This window comes from Haplochromis burtoni, unplaced genomic scaffold (assembly GCF_018398535.1).
Source record: "Haplochromis burtoni strain Fernald_Lab_line unplaced genomic scaffold, NCSU_Asbu1 Contig_304, whole genome shotgun sequence".
NCBI classification, from domain to species: Eukaryota; Metazoa; Chordata; class Actinopteri; order Cichliformes; family Cichlidae; genus Haplochromis; species Haplochromis burtoni.
The window spans coordinates 1-13,545 of NW_024582665.1; the positions used below are offsets into that span (position 1 = coordinate 1).

The following is a 13,545-nucleotide window of genomic DNA, read 5'->3' on the forward strand; positions in this document are numbered from 1 at the left end:
CCTGACCCTAGTGATGTGTTAAAGATGTCTGTGAAGACATTTGTGAGTTCCACAGCATAGTCCGTCAGTGCTCGTCCAAGGATGTTATCAGGATCTGGAGCTTTGCGTGTACTGATTTTGGCAAGGGATGTCATAGTTAGTGTATATTAGCTTTGTAAATATACATCTGTGTTTTCCCTTCCACACACTGTCTGGGGATTGTGTCACCACGGTCTGTAGAGTGGGCTTGTAGTCTGTGATGATTTGTATTCCTTGCCACTGCCTCCAAGTATCTCTGCTGTCGCTGAAGCTTTGCTATAGCTGATGCCACGTGACAGGTTTGCCCTTGCTGTTCTTAGACTCTCCTAATTTCCGGCTCTGAAGGCTTGCATTTCTGATTGGCTCGGACAGTGATAGTCCTGGTCTCTGTGACATCATCGATGCATTTTGGGATGTAGGCAGTGATAGTTTCTGTATATTCCTGAAAGTCTGTGGTGTTGTTGTGTGTGGCAGCCTGTGGTGGAAAAGCAGTGCCTCTGAGGACCCTTCTGGCCACACCTGTACCTGCTTATGAACTGGTTTGGTGACTTTGAGCAGGGGCCTGGGGGAACCCACGGCACACCTAGATTTCTGCCTGTACTGACCCTTATGCAAAATAGGTGGAATTAAGACACAGTTCCAAAAGCAAACACAACTGATCAGTGCTGAGAGTGGTCCTGTTGCTGAGGTTGGGATGATCCTGTAATCTCTTATGAACGACCTCCAACGCTTCTATGACTGGGAAGCAAGTGAAGACAGATGTAACATCTCTCTCTCACTGTACATGTACTGTTTATAAAATTAGGGAAACATAACCTGCACAAACAAAATAATTTGCAGGACAAATGTTTGACATCAATTTTGTTCGATTTGAAGAAGGTAGGGGGGGCAACTTCACTCACGTGTGTTTATAAGGTTGGGGAAACCTGCAGTCAGCTGAGACTGAAGAAGTCACTTGGATGAGTGACGAAACGTTTCTCCAACTGAAAATGTCCAGATGAACAGAATCAACCTTTTGGGATTTACTTACCTGGATGATTAAGCACGCATCAAGACGTTATTTTATTAAAAATTTTAAAATGTTAGCAGCACAAACAAACATTTTTGCAGCACAAACCAGCACAAACGTTTGACATCAATTTTGTTTGATTCCATTAATATGGGGGGGCTGGTTGACCTCTAGAAATTTTTGTTAATATCTTTAAAATAATAGCGGCACAAAAAAATTTTGCAGCACAAACCAGCACAAACGTAGCACAAATCGTTTGAATCCATTTTGTTGGATTTGGGTAATGTGGGGGGCTGGTTGACCTTGATGACCTCTAGAAATTTTTATTAATATCTTTAAAATATAGCAGCACAAACGAAAATTTTTGCAGCACAAACCAGCACAAACATTTGATACCACTTTTGTTGGATTTGAAGAAGGTGGGGGGGCCAACTTCACTCACATCAAGTCAAGTCAAGTCAAGTTTATTTATAAAGCACATTTAAAAACAACCAAGGCTGACCAAAGTGCTGTACAATAAAATACAAATATAAAATACAATAAAACACAAGTACAGGTTGAAACTGAAAAATGGATTGAAACCAAAAAAAAAAAGGATTTAAACTGAAAAAAAGAATTGTAAGCGAAAACAAAAAAATTACAGTTTCAATTAATTGTTTTTCACTATCATTTTTTTTCGGTTTCAATACAAGATTTTTCAGTACATTTATTTCAGTTTCAATATTTTTTTCGGTTTCGTTTCAAGGTGGCATCGTTCTGATTCCATAGTTTAAGTGTCTAGCTCGTTTACTTTTAATCACTGTTCACCTTTTGTGTATATTTTCATGCTGCCTGTCCAGAACAGGAGTGGATGCAAATCTCATATATAAAATATGTAAAATTGAAAACCCAGGCATACTGCAAGATCATCAGTTACCTTTGAACTTTGAAGTCACATCTGTGCTTTTTACACTTGCTTTCCCCCTTTGTAGTTGGACAGAGTAGTATCAAGTTAAAGTTCCTTTTAAAAAATGTTAATTCTAAACCTCGATATTGACTAAATTCACAACTTTGTTGTTGTTGTTTTTTAGACTTAGTTAGAAGTCTCATATAAACCATGTGAAATCGTCATGTGAAAACAAAAATGTCAACAACTGTTGCTATTCTCTACAAATTAAAGGATGTCCTGAACAAGAAATCATTATACACACTTTATGGTTCTCTGTTGCTTCCATATATGACTTATTGTCTAGAGATATGGTGTAATGCATAAAACCAATACCCGTCCTATGTTAAAGTTACAAAAAAAAAAAAAAAACCAGCTGTAAGAATTTTAAATCAATAGAACTATAAAGAACTAACTAACATTTGATGTTTATTAATTTGAGGACCCTGAAATTTTATGTTTTAGTTGAATATAAAATGGCACAGATAATGTACAAAAAACAAGATAAAATGATTTGCTGCAGTGCTCAGAAGCAGTTTGAAGTCAGAGAGAGTCGATATGATTTGAGGGGAACAGATTTAAAAAAGAAAACAAGATAAAAACAAACAAAAAGCAGAGATATTAACTTGTTGAATAGTTATGACAGTAATTTAAAAAGATGTAGCTCATTTTCCTCGTTTAAAAATGTTAAAAACTGGAGCATTAGAAAAATATATAAAACAAGAATGAAGAAGAGTTAAAATGACAATACTGAAACTCTTGGTTGTTTTTCTTGGACTGTTCTTATGAAATTTAATGTATTTACTTATCTAAGATGGAAGTGTTTGTGTTTTTATTGTGTTATTTTGCTCCTTTGCTTCAAACCCTGTGTAAATGAGCTGCGTGCTAAATGATGTGGCATGTGCTTCAGCCAATACCTTTTTGATTAGACTCATCTCATACTTTCTTGCTTTGTGGTAAATCTTTCTTCTATATTAACCGAGAGATTTGAATGCTAATCACCCCCCCCCCCCAAAAAAAAGAAAAAAAAAACTGACTATATAGTATGAGCTAATTACTGTTATAAAAAAAATGTTGTTTTGATGTGATTTTGGTCTTCAAGTGGACTGTTTGCCTGCGTGCGATAGAAGTCCTCTTAAAGTCAAAGGCTACAAAATGGAAACCAGAAATCTTCTGTATATTCATATATAATCTGTTTTTAGAGTGCATGGACTCCACACTGTCTGTCTTTAAAAATATAAACACAAAAAATCAAGATGGAGTTGTAGGAAAACACCTGGATAAATGTATTACATTCAGTGAACCAAGTGATTTCTCATAAATGCTTCTTAAATGTGCTGGCTGAGCCTGCCACTGGTCAACCTGTTTATTAGACTTTTGTCTAATTAACAAGTTTTGTAGGGCTCTGGCAGTGTGCATCCCGTTTCTCCTTGCACAAAGGAGCAGAAACTGGTCCTCCTCATGGTTTAAGGTCCTTCTACAGCCCCCTGTAGCTCTCCTAGAGACATTGGCTCCTGGACTTTCCTCCATGCTCTTGAGACTGTGCTGGGAGACACAGCAAACCTTCTTTATTGTGCCATCAATGTGTGACTTGGACCATCTGTGCCACCACTGTAGAGTCCTGTTATAGCCAGTGTAGGGTTCAGTTATAGCCTCATGCTACCAGTAGTAACAAAGAGCCAACCAAATGCAAAACAAGTGGGAAAAGAACAGTCAGAAAAGCTAAAATGCTAACAGACTTACTCATCATATTAACACAGCTGAAATATCATGTATTAAATAAAAACGTGTTATTCTTCCAAAACAGGCATTTTAAACAACCCCAAATTTGAGCAGATAAGACAGAAAGAACAGGAAAAGCTAAATAAGACAAGACAAAACAAACAAACCAAAACACAGAACAAGAATACTAGTAACAAGAAGAACGTAAATTACATAGTGCGTTGTGTATATATAAATAAACAGACGCATTGTTATTGGGCGAGTGGCGGAGTACACCTTGGATAGATGACGAATCTGTCACAGTGCAAATACACAGAAACGGATAAGCCTACCCTCGCATTCTCACCTGTGGTCAGTTTGGACTCGCCAGTTAACCTAACTCTATACATGACTGCCAGAGTGCCTGGATGGAACCTACGCAGACACGAGGAGGACATGAAGCAGGCTTACGAGCTTGTTGCTGGATTGTTTTAAACCAGTAATAAAGCTTTTTTTTTTTTTTTTTAAAGAAAGCTGTTTTGATTCCGGCCTAGCGCTGTCCTCTTTCGGCTTTGCTGGAGGTGGCCCTTTATCTGTGGTGCTCGCAGCTTGATTAAACTGATCCCAGAGCAGCTGGTATCATGTTTCAGTACTATGGTCAGCTCCGAGCCCTGCCTCTTTCTCCGAGCAGCAGCGCACCAACGCATCAGCGTTACCTCTCTGCGACACCTCCCCTTTAGATTTGCTCCCGTCATTAATTCCTCCTATGTGCCACTGACTGGGAGAGTTGAAAGGCTTCGAAACCACAGAGCTACTTTGTGTTTATAACACTTTATTTTTTTTGCGATGAGCTTGGAACAGTTTTTTTCTTGACAAAGAACAATCTGAGGGCACATCGGTCAGCTTTGGTACCTTTAAGGCGTCTTTCTGTTTTCTGCTCTCGCAGTTTTTCAATTGCAACAGGTAGAGTCTTCATCTAAGCTACCGCAGCATGTTGGACCCGTCTTCAAGCGAGGAGGAAGGGGAAGAGATACTGCAGGTGGAGCACAAAGAAGTGGCGGCCCCGAAGAACATCGGGGGAGCCCGATTGTCACCGGGCCGAGCCGCCGACGGCCAAGCCAACGGAGGGCTCCAGTCACGGGGTAGCGGGAGCGGCCGTGGTCGACCGTCAAGCCCGAGTCCGTCGGTTGGCAGCGACAAGGAAAAGGAGGACCTGGAAAAGATGCAGCGAGATGAGGAAGAGAGGAAAAAGAGACTCCAGCTGTATGTGTTTGTGATGCGCTGCATCGCATATCCATTTAACGCGAAACAACCGACTGATATGGCCAGGAGGCAGCAGAAGGTAGGGGAGCAATGAACAGGATTGACCCAAACCTAGCTTCAAAGCTGTGATTGAAATCCATGTTGCACTTGTGTCATCTACGAGATAAATGATACCATCTGTTGCTTCAATCAAGGCTGGTTACCTGAAAGCAGAAATCAGTTGCTTAGCCCGACAGTCTTAAGTGAATCCCTTCACATATTAGGCCGACATTTTCCTCACCAGTTTACCAGAAACATGGAACCAGTTCCACAAGCCCAAACCACATATCTCTTTTTGATTGAACATTAAATCGCAGCAAATCCTTTTTTTTATCTTTACACTGGTGCTGAAATGACGATTGCTAAGCTAAATTGCATTAGAAAGTAGCAAGACAGTTTTTAAAAACAACGGAGTGTATTAAATCCAAATCGAAGAAAGATAAACAAGAGTGACAGAGAGAGAGGAGAGAGAGAGGAGGAAAAAGTAAGAGCATTGATTTTCTTCCTATCTGTTGTGTGAGTTGCCTCTTGGCATCAATATTCTTCTTCTTTAACAACATGGTGATACGAACAATTTAATGCAGGAAAATCTGCTCCAATCTCTGTGACATCTCCTGTCTGCAATTTTTTTTCCCAATCTGCATTTACATTTACAAGGTAATACCAATTTATTTGTGATAAAGCTATGTGGGTAGTGCATAATAGAATGGAGGTAGACATACCCCTTGTGTTGCATGTTGGTAATACAGGCTTTTAGCAACATTCTGACTATGTCCACAGACACACTGGAGACAAAAGTGTTTATTTCAGATGCTGGTAGGAATGGTGAAAAGTGGATTTGCAATAAATATTTAAATAACTGCATAAAATCACACACTTCAAGACAAATTTAGTCAAAGTGCAGCTGAAAAGTGGCAACACTGCTTATTTAAAAAATGAAAAATGAAGAGCTTGAGAGTTTAAATCTTACTGACATAACCTCAGTGGTCTGTACTCGTAGTAAAAGGCATTTGGTGAGAACATACCTCTGAGCATGAACCTTGTTTACACAAGTAAGTTTTGATAAAACAGTCAGAAAGCAGACATAAAGACCCTTAGAACTGCAACCACAGATAGTTCCTGTTTAGTGTATAAACAAGGATATTTCCACCAGAAGTTGGTGAGCTAGACAACTGAAAAATGCTGACTGTGTTGAGCTCTATCTGTTGTTGGACTGGTCCTTGGTGGCATCCTTTGGGGGACACTGCTTCAATTTTAGGGGCATTCACATCTTTTCTATTGTTCTCATGACCTTTATTCTAAGCCAGTGGTTCTTAACCTTGTTGGAGGTACCGAACCCCACCAGCTTCATATGAACCCCTCTTTAGTGAAAAATAAAATGTGATTTTTTTACTGGTGCACAAAATGAGCCATGCATGTCATGGCGGAGGCTCTGCCGAACCCCTGAGACCGACTCACCGAACCCCTAGGGTTTGATCGAACCCGGGTTAAGAACCACTGTTCTAAGCGATCCTTCCTGACATTTCTTACACAAATGTCTACACTTTCTACTCCTCACATTTTCAAAAACAGGCTTGTTGTTTTAAGTTTCATTGCAGAGGTATTTGCCTTACATTAGTGTGCGCCTTCAAACTTCAAACCGATTTCAGCACCAATTGGAGGGAACAAGAAAATCTATGAAAGTTAATCCTATCAGTGTATCCATCATTGGTGCTTATTGCATAGGAAGAGGTGAAAGAGGCAAAAATTTTTTAATTAATGTCCCTCTTCAACTCAGGGGTTAAAGTGGGCCGGAAGAGTCTGGAATTGCATTTTTCATGCAGATGTCTGTATGTTGTCATTGCTTTTCCACCAGCATCACAACAACAAGGAAGTAGCATTTTTTAAGTGGCAGGTAATTTCAAATGTAACTTTTTGATTGGATAAACAAATATCTGCAAACAAACACAATCTAAGTGTAGTTTGTCAAACTACACTCAGTTTGTCTCTGCTAGCTAAAGGTATAGCTGCTGTAGTTGAGGAAGATGACAGATTATATTTGAATTGAAGGACTGCTCAGTGACATTTGTAAATATAGAAATTTAAAGCTTACTTGTAATATCCTCATTTTTTAAAATCCAATATTGGATCTGTATATGACTCTTCTTAGAGAAGAGAAGGTCCTCAGGTCCACATGTATCACCGCTGCTGTACATCCTGTACAATCACCAATGTATTTGGAACAGGCCGTGCATTTATCATTTGATCTACACAAAGATTTAGCTCAACTTCAAAACCGTCTTGTTTTGAATTATTACCTTGCAAGTTATGAAATATTCTACTTAGTTTCAACATTTCACAAGTCAAATTCAGTAGGTAATCTTGCAAAGCAGAGACTCCCGGCTGTCTTACTACTGCTCTTATCTGGTAATGTGCAACCTAACCTGGGCCCTGAGCTGCAATGTACTCAGACACCATCTGAATTTAAATCCTCATCTGGGCTGAAGATTGTTCATCTTAATGTGCGCAGTTTGTTACCCAAGATGGATATGGTGAAGATTTGGGTTTGATAAACAGATGGGGATATTGTTTTAATTTCTGAAACTTGGTTGTCTAAATATATATCTGATGAACATATTAGCATAGCTGGATACAGTATCTATCGTACAGATAGGCTTAAGAAAGGTGGTGGTGTTGCTGCTTATGTTAAGTTGAAATTTGATGCCACAATAGTTCTATCAGAATACATTAGCAAGCAAATGGAATTTCTGGCTCTGAATATTGCAAAGGGTCTTTATCTAACAGCTGTTTGTTGCTATAGACCTCGTTCTGCCTTTACAGAGGCTCTGCATTCTTTAAAGCTTTTCCTTTCCAGACTAAACTATAGACACTGTCCAAGAAATTAGAATATCATGGAAAAGTTTATTTATTTCCATAATTCCTTTCAAAACATTAAACTTTCATTGATTATAGATTCAGGGCCCACAACTTAAACAATTTCAAGTACTTAGTTGTTTATTTGTATATAATGTGGGCTTCCAGCTCATGAAACCCACGAAAACAGTATTCTAATTCAAAAAATTTGAATACTGTGAGGACAGCCAAAAAAAACCCTGAAGTCTACCTTGATTGACTAGCTTCTGACAAATGTTCCTCATAAATTTTCATCCTTGGGTGTCTTTTGCCATGACTTAAGCGACCACTGTGTTGTTGCTGTTATTTGAAACACTAAGGTGCCCAAGTCACTCAGGTATTATTTTTAAAAGGACTGTTAAACAGTTTAATGAACAAGCATTTTATCATGATTTGTCAAACTATAATTGGAAGAAAATAGGATTGATCCCTGATGCAGGACAGTTTTTATGGATGGTTTTATGCTAATTGTGAGTAAACATGCCCCATTAGGGAGATTTAGGATAAAAGGTCATAAAAAGTCCCAGGTTCTCCCCAGAGCTGGCCGACATCCAACGTAACCTGGCTTGGGCCAAAGCCCAATGATTGGCCTATTTTCAGATGACTAAGAAACAAATGTACTTCCTCTATTAAGAAATCTAAATCAGAATATTATTATTGTCTGTCTGAGAACCTAAATAATCCACAGAAGTTCTGGAAAATATTAAGTCTCTTTCAGGTAGGAAAAGCTCACCAATTTTTTTAAGGATTCAGTTCCGGTTTATGATAGGAAGGAGATTATGAATTGCTTTAACAAGCACTTTATATCTTCTGACTCTTTGACTCTCTGAATCCAGTCTCTGTAAAATCCTGCACAAACCTTCCGGTGTACATTGGTCAGCCATTTAACTTTGTTCCTTTCTTTGTACAGGAAATCTATGAAGCTCTTAAAGTATTAGATCATAGAAAACCTTCAGGACCCGATTTAATAGATTCTTACTTTTTGAAACTCCCAGCTGATTTTGTGGCAGAGCCTTTCTCAACTATTTTCACCCTCAAACTGGTTATGGATGTGAGCTCTACCCAGGCAGAGCGGCGAAGGAAAGAGAAGTGAGAGCAAAACAAAAATACATGTAGCCTTGCGGGGCCGGCTGAGCAGAAACAGGGACCATGACAATGGAAGAAATTCCCTCAGTATGGAAATCAGATTTTGTTGTCCCTCTATTAAAAAGGGGATGACCCAGCAGTTTTAACTAATTATAGACCAATTGTTACGGCCCTAGCAGGGCCTCCTCCTGAAGTTGCCTGTGTGGGCGTGTCCTACCAGCTCTCCTGCCTTAGGTGCCACCTTTTTTTGTACAGCTGCTTTCCATCAGCAATTAAAGGTATTTAAGCCCAGAGAAAGGTGAGCTCTGGTGCCAGAGAGCCATGTGAGTAGTTGCAGCTAGTGAGCTGTGTGTTGTGATGGGCAGATGAAGCTCCATGAAGCACTGAAGCTTTTTATCCAATTGGTTCACCCCAGTGCAAAGTGTCTTGAAGCTTCATTTGCTCTAGTAGGACACCTACTGGACGTAAAAATATTAGTTGGCATGAATTTGAAGACTGGCGACCTGTCCAGGTTGTACCCCGCCTCTCGCCCTATGACAGCTGGGATAGGCTCCAGCGCCCCCCGCGACCCTGAAAAGGATAAGCGGTAGCGAATGGATGGATGGATGGATGGAATTTGAAGAGTGTGGCCTTTTGCACACAGCCTGTAAATGTCAACAACAAAAGGAGTGTGTAAAACATCTATATTGTAGTGATGGCATTATACTGTGTATATTTATACTGGCAGTACGGAAAATGATTATTTGGAAATGCTTAAAATGGAAATGATCATTTACTGTGAGGTGAGGTGTGGTTGAGATATGGACAGTGATTAGTGTTTAGGGGACACATCATTGTTTTTTATTTAAAAGCAACAGTTTCTCCACTGTGGCAGGTCGTAGGCGATTTCTTTTTTTGGACAATATTTCCCCAGCTTTTGAAAACACTCGCTCACAGTCTCTCCCAGTATTTAAGGGGGTCCTCCAGCCTTCCAATATTTGGCTCCATCATGTACCGTTGGACCTCAATATTTGCGTCTGCTGTCACATTTTGTGTCTGTGTCTGCCTGACACTTTCATCCAGGCGACGCCACAGGTTGTTAACTAAACAATAAGGAGAGTTTTATGTGATACTAACAACTCAATTTTTAATTCAATGTTATTTATATAGCGCCAAATCACAACAGTCGCCTGAAGGCGCTTTATATTGTACAGTAGATCGTACAATAATAGATACAGAGGAAAACCCAACAATCAGTTTATATAAATGCAACTCAAATGCAATAACAGTAGTAACGTGGGAAACAGCCTCAACAGTTTGTGACGTTGATGGCTGTGGTGGTGGTGCGGAGGAAGAGGAGGTATTGGAGGCACCTTCTGCTTTCAGTCTTTTTTCTGCTTCGCTAGCTCTTGCAGGGCTGAGAAACTCGGGTTTTCTGAACCTTGGGTCCACCCACATTTTGAATGAAGTCTGAGGGGTTTATATCGCTGTCATAGCTCGCGCCAAAGTTCGAACTACTTCCTGAACCAGTCATGTGGTATAGCCGGGCAGCGAGGCTTCGGACGTCATCATTTTCAGCTCCACTTATAAATGAAGCAAGCCTCTTTACGCGTATCGCGCATCTTGGAAACGCCCCCTCCATTACCCGACTCGAGCTTTGAAGCCTCGATACAGAACGTCACATCACTAGTCTACAGGATGCTTTGCAGGAAGAGCATCCTATGTATGGTATCATTTGGGACAATGTGAGCTTTCACCAAGAATACGCGAGTGGTTTCACAATGAGCAGCATTTTATCAATGTTTCTTCCACCGTACACCCCCCTCCCCCCCTCTTTTTTTTTTCTTTAACCCTATTAAGGATTTTTCTTGGCATGGAGCTAGAAAGTCTACGACTGAAACCCTTACACACACACAGGAAAATTTACTTCAAGCAATGAATGGAGCATGTGGTGAGATGGGACTGGAATCTTGCTAGTGCTGGATTCGGCATGCTAAAGGATTCTTTCCTCATTGCCTTGTGTAACAGCAGTCTGGCGAGGAAGGAGCGGCTAGCAGGTCCAGCGGGCATGTGGTGTGGAGGTTAGCCGGATAACTCGAAGCCAGTCAGTTAAATTAAACAACAGACCTTTATTCATTATCAGCAACATAAAACCATACAAGCCAGGTCTCCACGGCTCTACTCTGGCCGTACATACATGTGCGGGGATCGGTAGTCGCCGGAGCCAGGCTGTTACAACAGTAAGGTGTTTCCTCGGAGAATGGAACATGAGCAGCATGGAATGGCTGCCGCTAACAACACCACACCCACTAGGAGACTACTACAATAGTAGGGCAACCCCCCCTAGTGGTGCTATAACCCAAAAGGGTTGTTACACTTGCAAGGCAGACCATAGCACGTGATGTGATGAAGTCCTGGGGCCTGACCCAGGACAGAGGTGTGAAGCTGAGGCAGAATAAATTATCTGAATATGCTGTAAAAATGTATACTTTATCAAAAAAGATATTCTATAGATACAGTTCTTTTTTTGTTAAAATGTGAGAAGAATAAATGAACGAATAAGTAAATATATTTTCCCACTATCCCACAGTGTTTTGTATTTATTTCTGTAGTGTGTAATCGTTGCTAAGTTGTGTTTGCACATTTGCTGGTTTTGTGTGGTTTTTGACAGTAGTGCTTGATTTTGAGTACAGTTAAAATAGTTTTGGGTGAAATGTTTAGTTGACAAGTTGACTGTTTTGTGAGTGTAGCTTGAGTTTTACAGTTTGTTTAGTGTTTTGAGACCAAGAGATGAAGTGTGTTTTAGCAATTCAGAAAAACTGTAATACAAAGAAGTGGCTTGTTGCTGCAACATATTTAACCTGCTTTTACCTGAATTATGGAGATATTCTATATATGAATGGTTGAAACTGTGCATCATGCTTCTTTGAAGTTCATCACTAACCATAAATTCTCAGATAGGAGGGCCTGCTTTGGCTAATCTATACAGTTTTATATATAAGGCAATACTCGGATTGTTGCCTTCAGATATATATACTTTCTCTGCTTTCAATGAAACATGCTGGTTGTTATTGTCTTCGTCTACAAGGTTATTTGTTGCTTTCCATTCCATTTGCCTGAATTGAACTTGGCAAAAGAGCTTTTGTCCATTTAGCACATTTGGCTTGGAACGAGCTGCAGAACAACTGGAAAATGACAGAATTCATTTCATTAAATGCTTCTCAATCAAAGCTAAGAATCCTTGAGGCTAATTCCATAACATGCAGCTGTTTCAATTAGATTGCTTGCCCTTTTAATTGAACTGAATCTAAAATTTTTAAGTTTTTTTTTTTTTTGCGTGTGTTGTTGTTGCCTGTGTTGTGTAATTTGTGTATTTGTGAGATACTTGCTACCTATTTTGGCCAGGTCTCCCTTGAAAAAGAAGTTTTTAATCTCAGTGGGATCTTCCTGGTTAAATAGATTCAAGAGCTTTATTGTCAATACAGCAGTATACACAGTATACAGTGTACCGGAATGCTGTTTATAAGCATGCAAATAAGCATACTGTTCCCAGGTCCAGTTTGTAATGGATTTGTGTAAATTTTTGGTGTTTTTGAGTCTTTTGATGAGTATTGTAAGTGTTTGTAAAGGTGTATGTGTATATCAGTTCTTTGGTGGTATTGACTTGAGGGCTCTGACTGCTTGGGGGAAGAAGCTCTTGCAGTGTCTGGTTGTCACGATTTTGATGCTGCGAAACCGTCTGCCAGATGGAAGGAGGGAGAGAAGTGCATGTGAGGGGTGGAAAGTGTCTTTCACTATGCTGTTCGCACGTCAGATGATGTGTCTGTCGTAGAGTTGGGAGATGGGTGGGCGAGGGCCTTCAGTGATCCTCTCTGCTGTCCTGCTGTAGCAGCAGAGGCACTCTCAATGTTCCCTGGTAGAATGATGGGAGGAGGAAGACTGGCCTTCGACTGTTTCCTAAGAAGGCATTGTTGGGCTTTCTTCATGATGATGGTGGTGTTCAGAGGTCATCTTGTATGTGCACAGCCAGGAACTTCACACTGTTCACCATCTCAACAGCAGATCCGTTTATGTGCAGTCGGGTGTGGGTCATTGAGGTAATAGAGGTTGAGGTGAGCGAGGCAAAATAAAATGGAAAAAAATTTTTTTTTCACATCAGTTCAATTCAATTTTACTTATACAGAGCCAAATCACAACAAAAGTCACCTCAAGGTGCTTTATATTGTAAGGTAGACCCTACAATAAAACATTCAAAGAAAAAACCCAACAATCATATGACCCCCTATGAGCAAGCACTTTGGTGACAGTGGGAAGGAAAAACTCCCTTTTAACAGGAAGAACCCTCCGGCAGAACCAGGCTTGGGATGAGAGCAGGAAGACAGGATAAAAGACATGCTGTGGAAGAGAGCCAGAGATTAATAACAAGTATGATTCAATGCAGAGAGGTCTATTAACACATAGTGAGAAAGGTGACTGAAAAGGAAAAACTCAATGCATCATGGGAATCCCCCGGCAGCCTACACCTATTGCAGCATAACTAAGGGAGGATCCAGGGTCACCTGGTCCAGCCCTAACTATATGCTTTAGCAAAAAGGAAAGTTTGAAGCCTAATCTTGAAAGTAGAGATAGTGTC

General features: G+C 40.2%; 1 protein-coding gene across 3 annotated transcripts in view; it reads left to right on the plus strand.

The window, feature by feature from the left end:
* The first annotated feature begins 4,212 nt into the window (after window positions 1-4,212).
* LOC102293437 (calcium-dependent secretion activator 1) overlaps window positions 4,213-13,545 on the plus strand; it is a 338,778-nt gene continuing 329,445 nt past the window's right edge. For all 3 annotated transcript variants that reach the window (XM_014339718.2, XM_042228110.1, XM_042228111.1), the window contains exon 1: window positions 4,213-4,995. In XM_014339718.2, coding sequence (XP_014195204.2) covers window positions 4,645-4,995 — 351 coding nt within the window. In that variant the 5' untranslated portion in view covers window positions 4,213-4,644. The remainder of the gene's footprint in view (window positions 4,996-13,545) is intronic.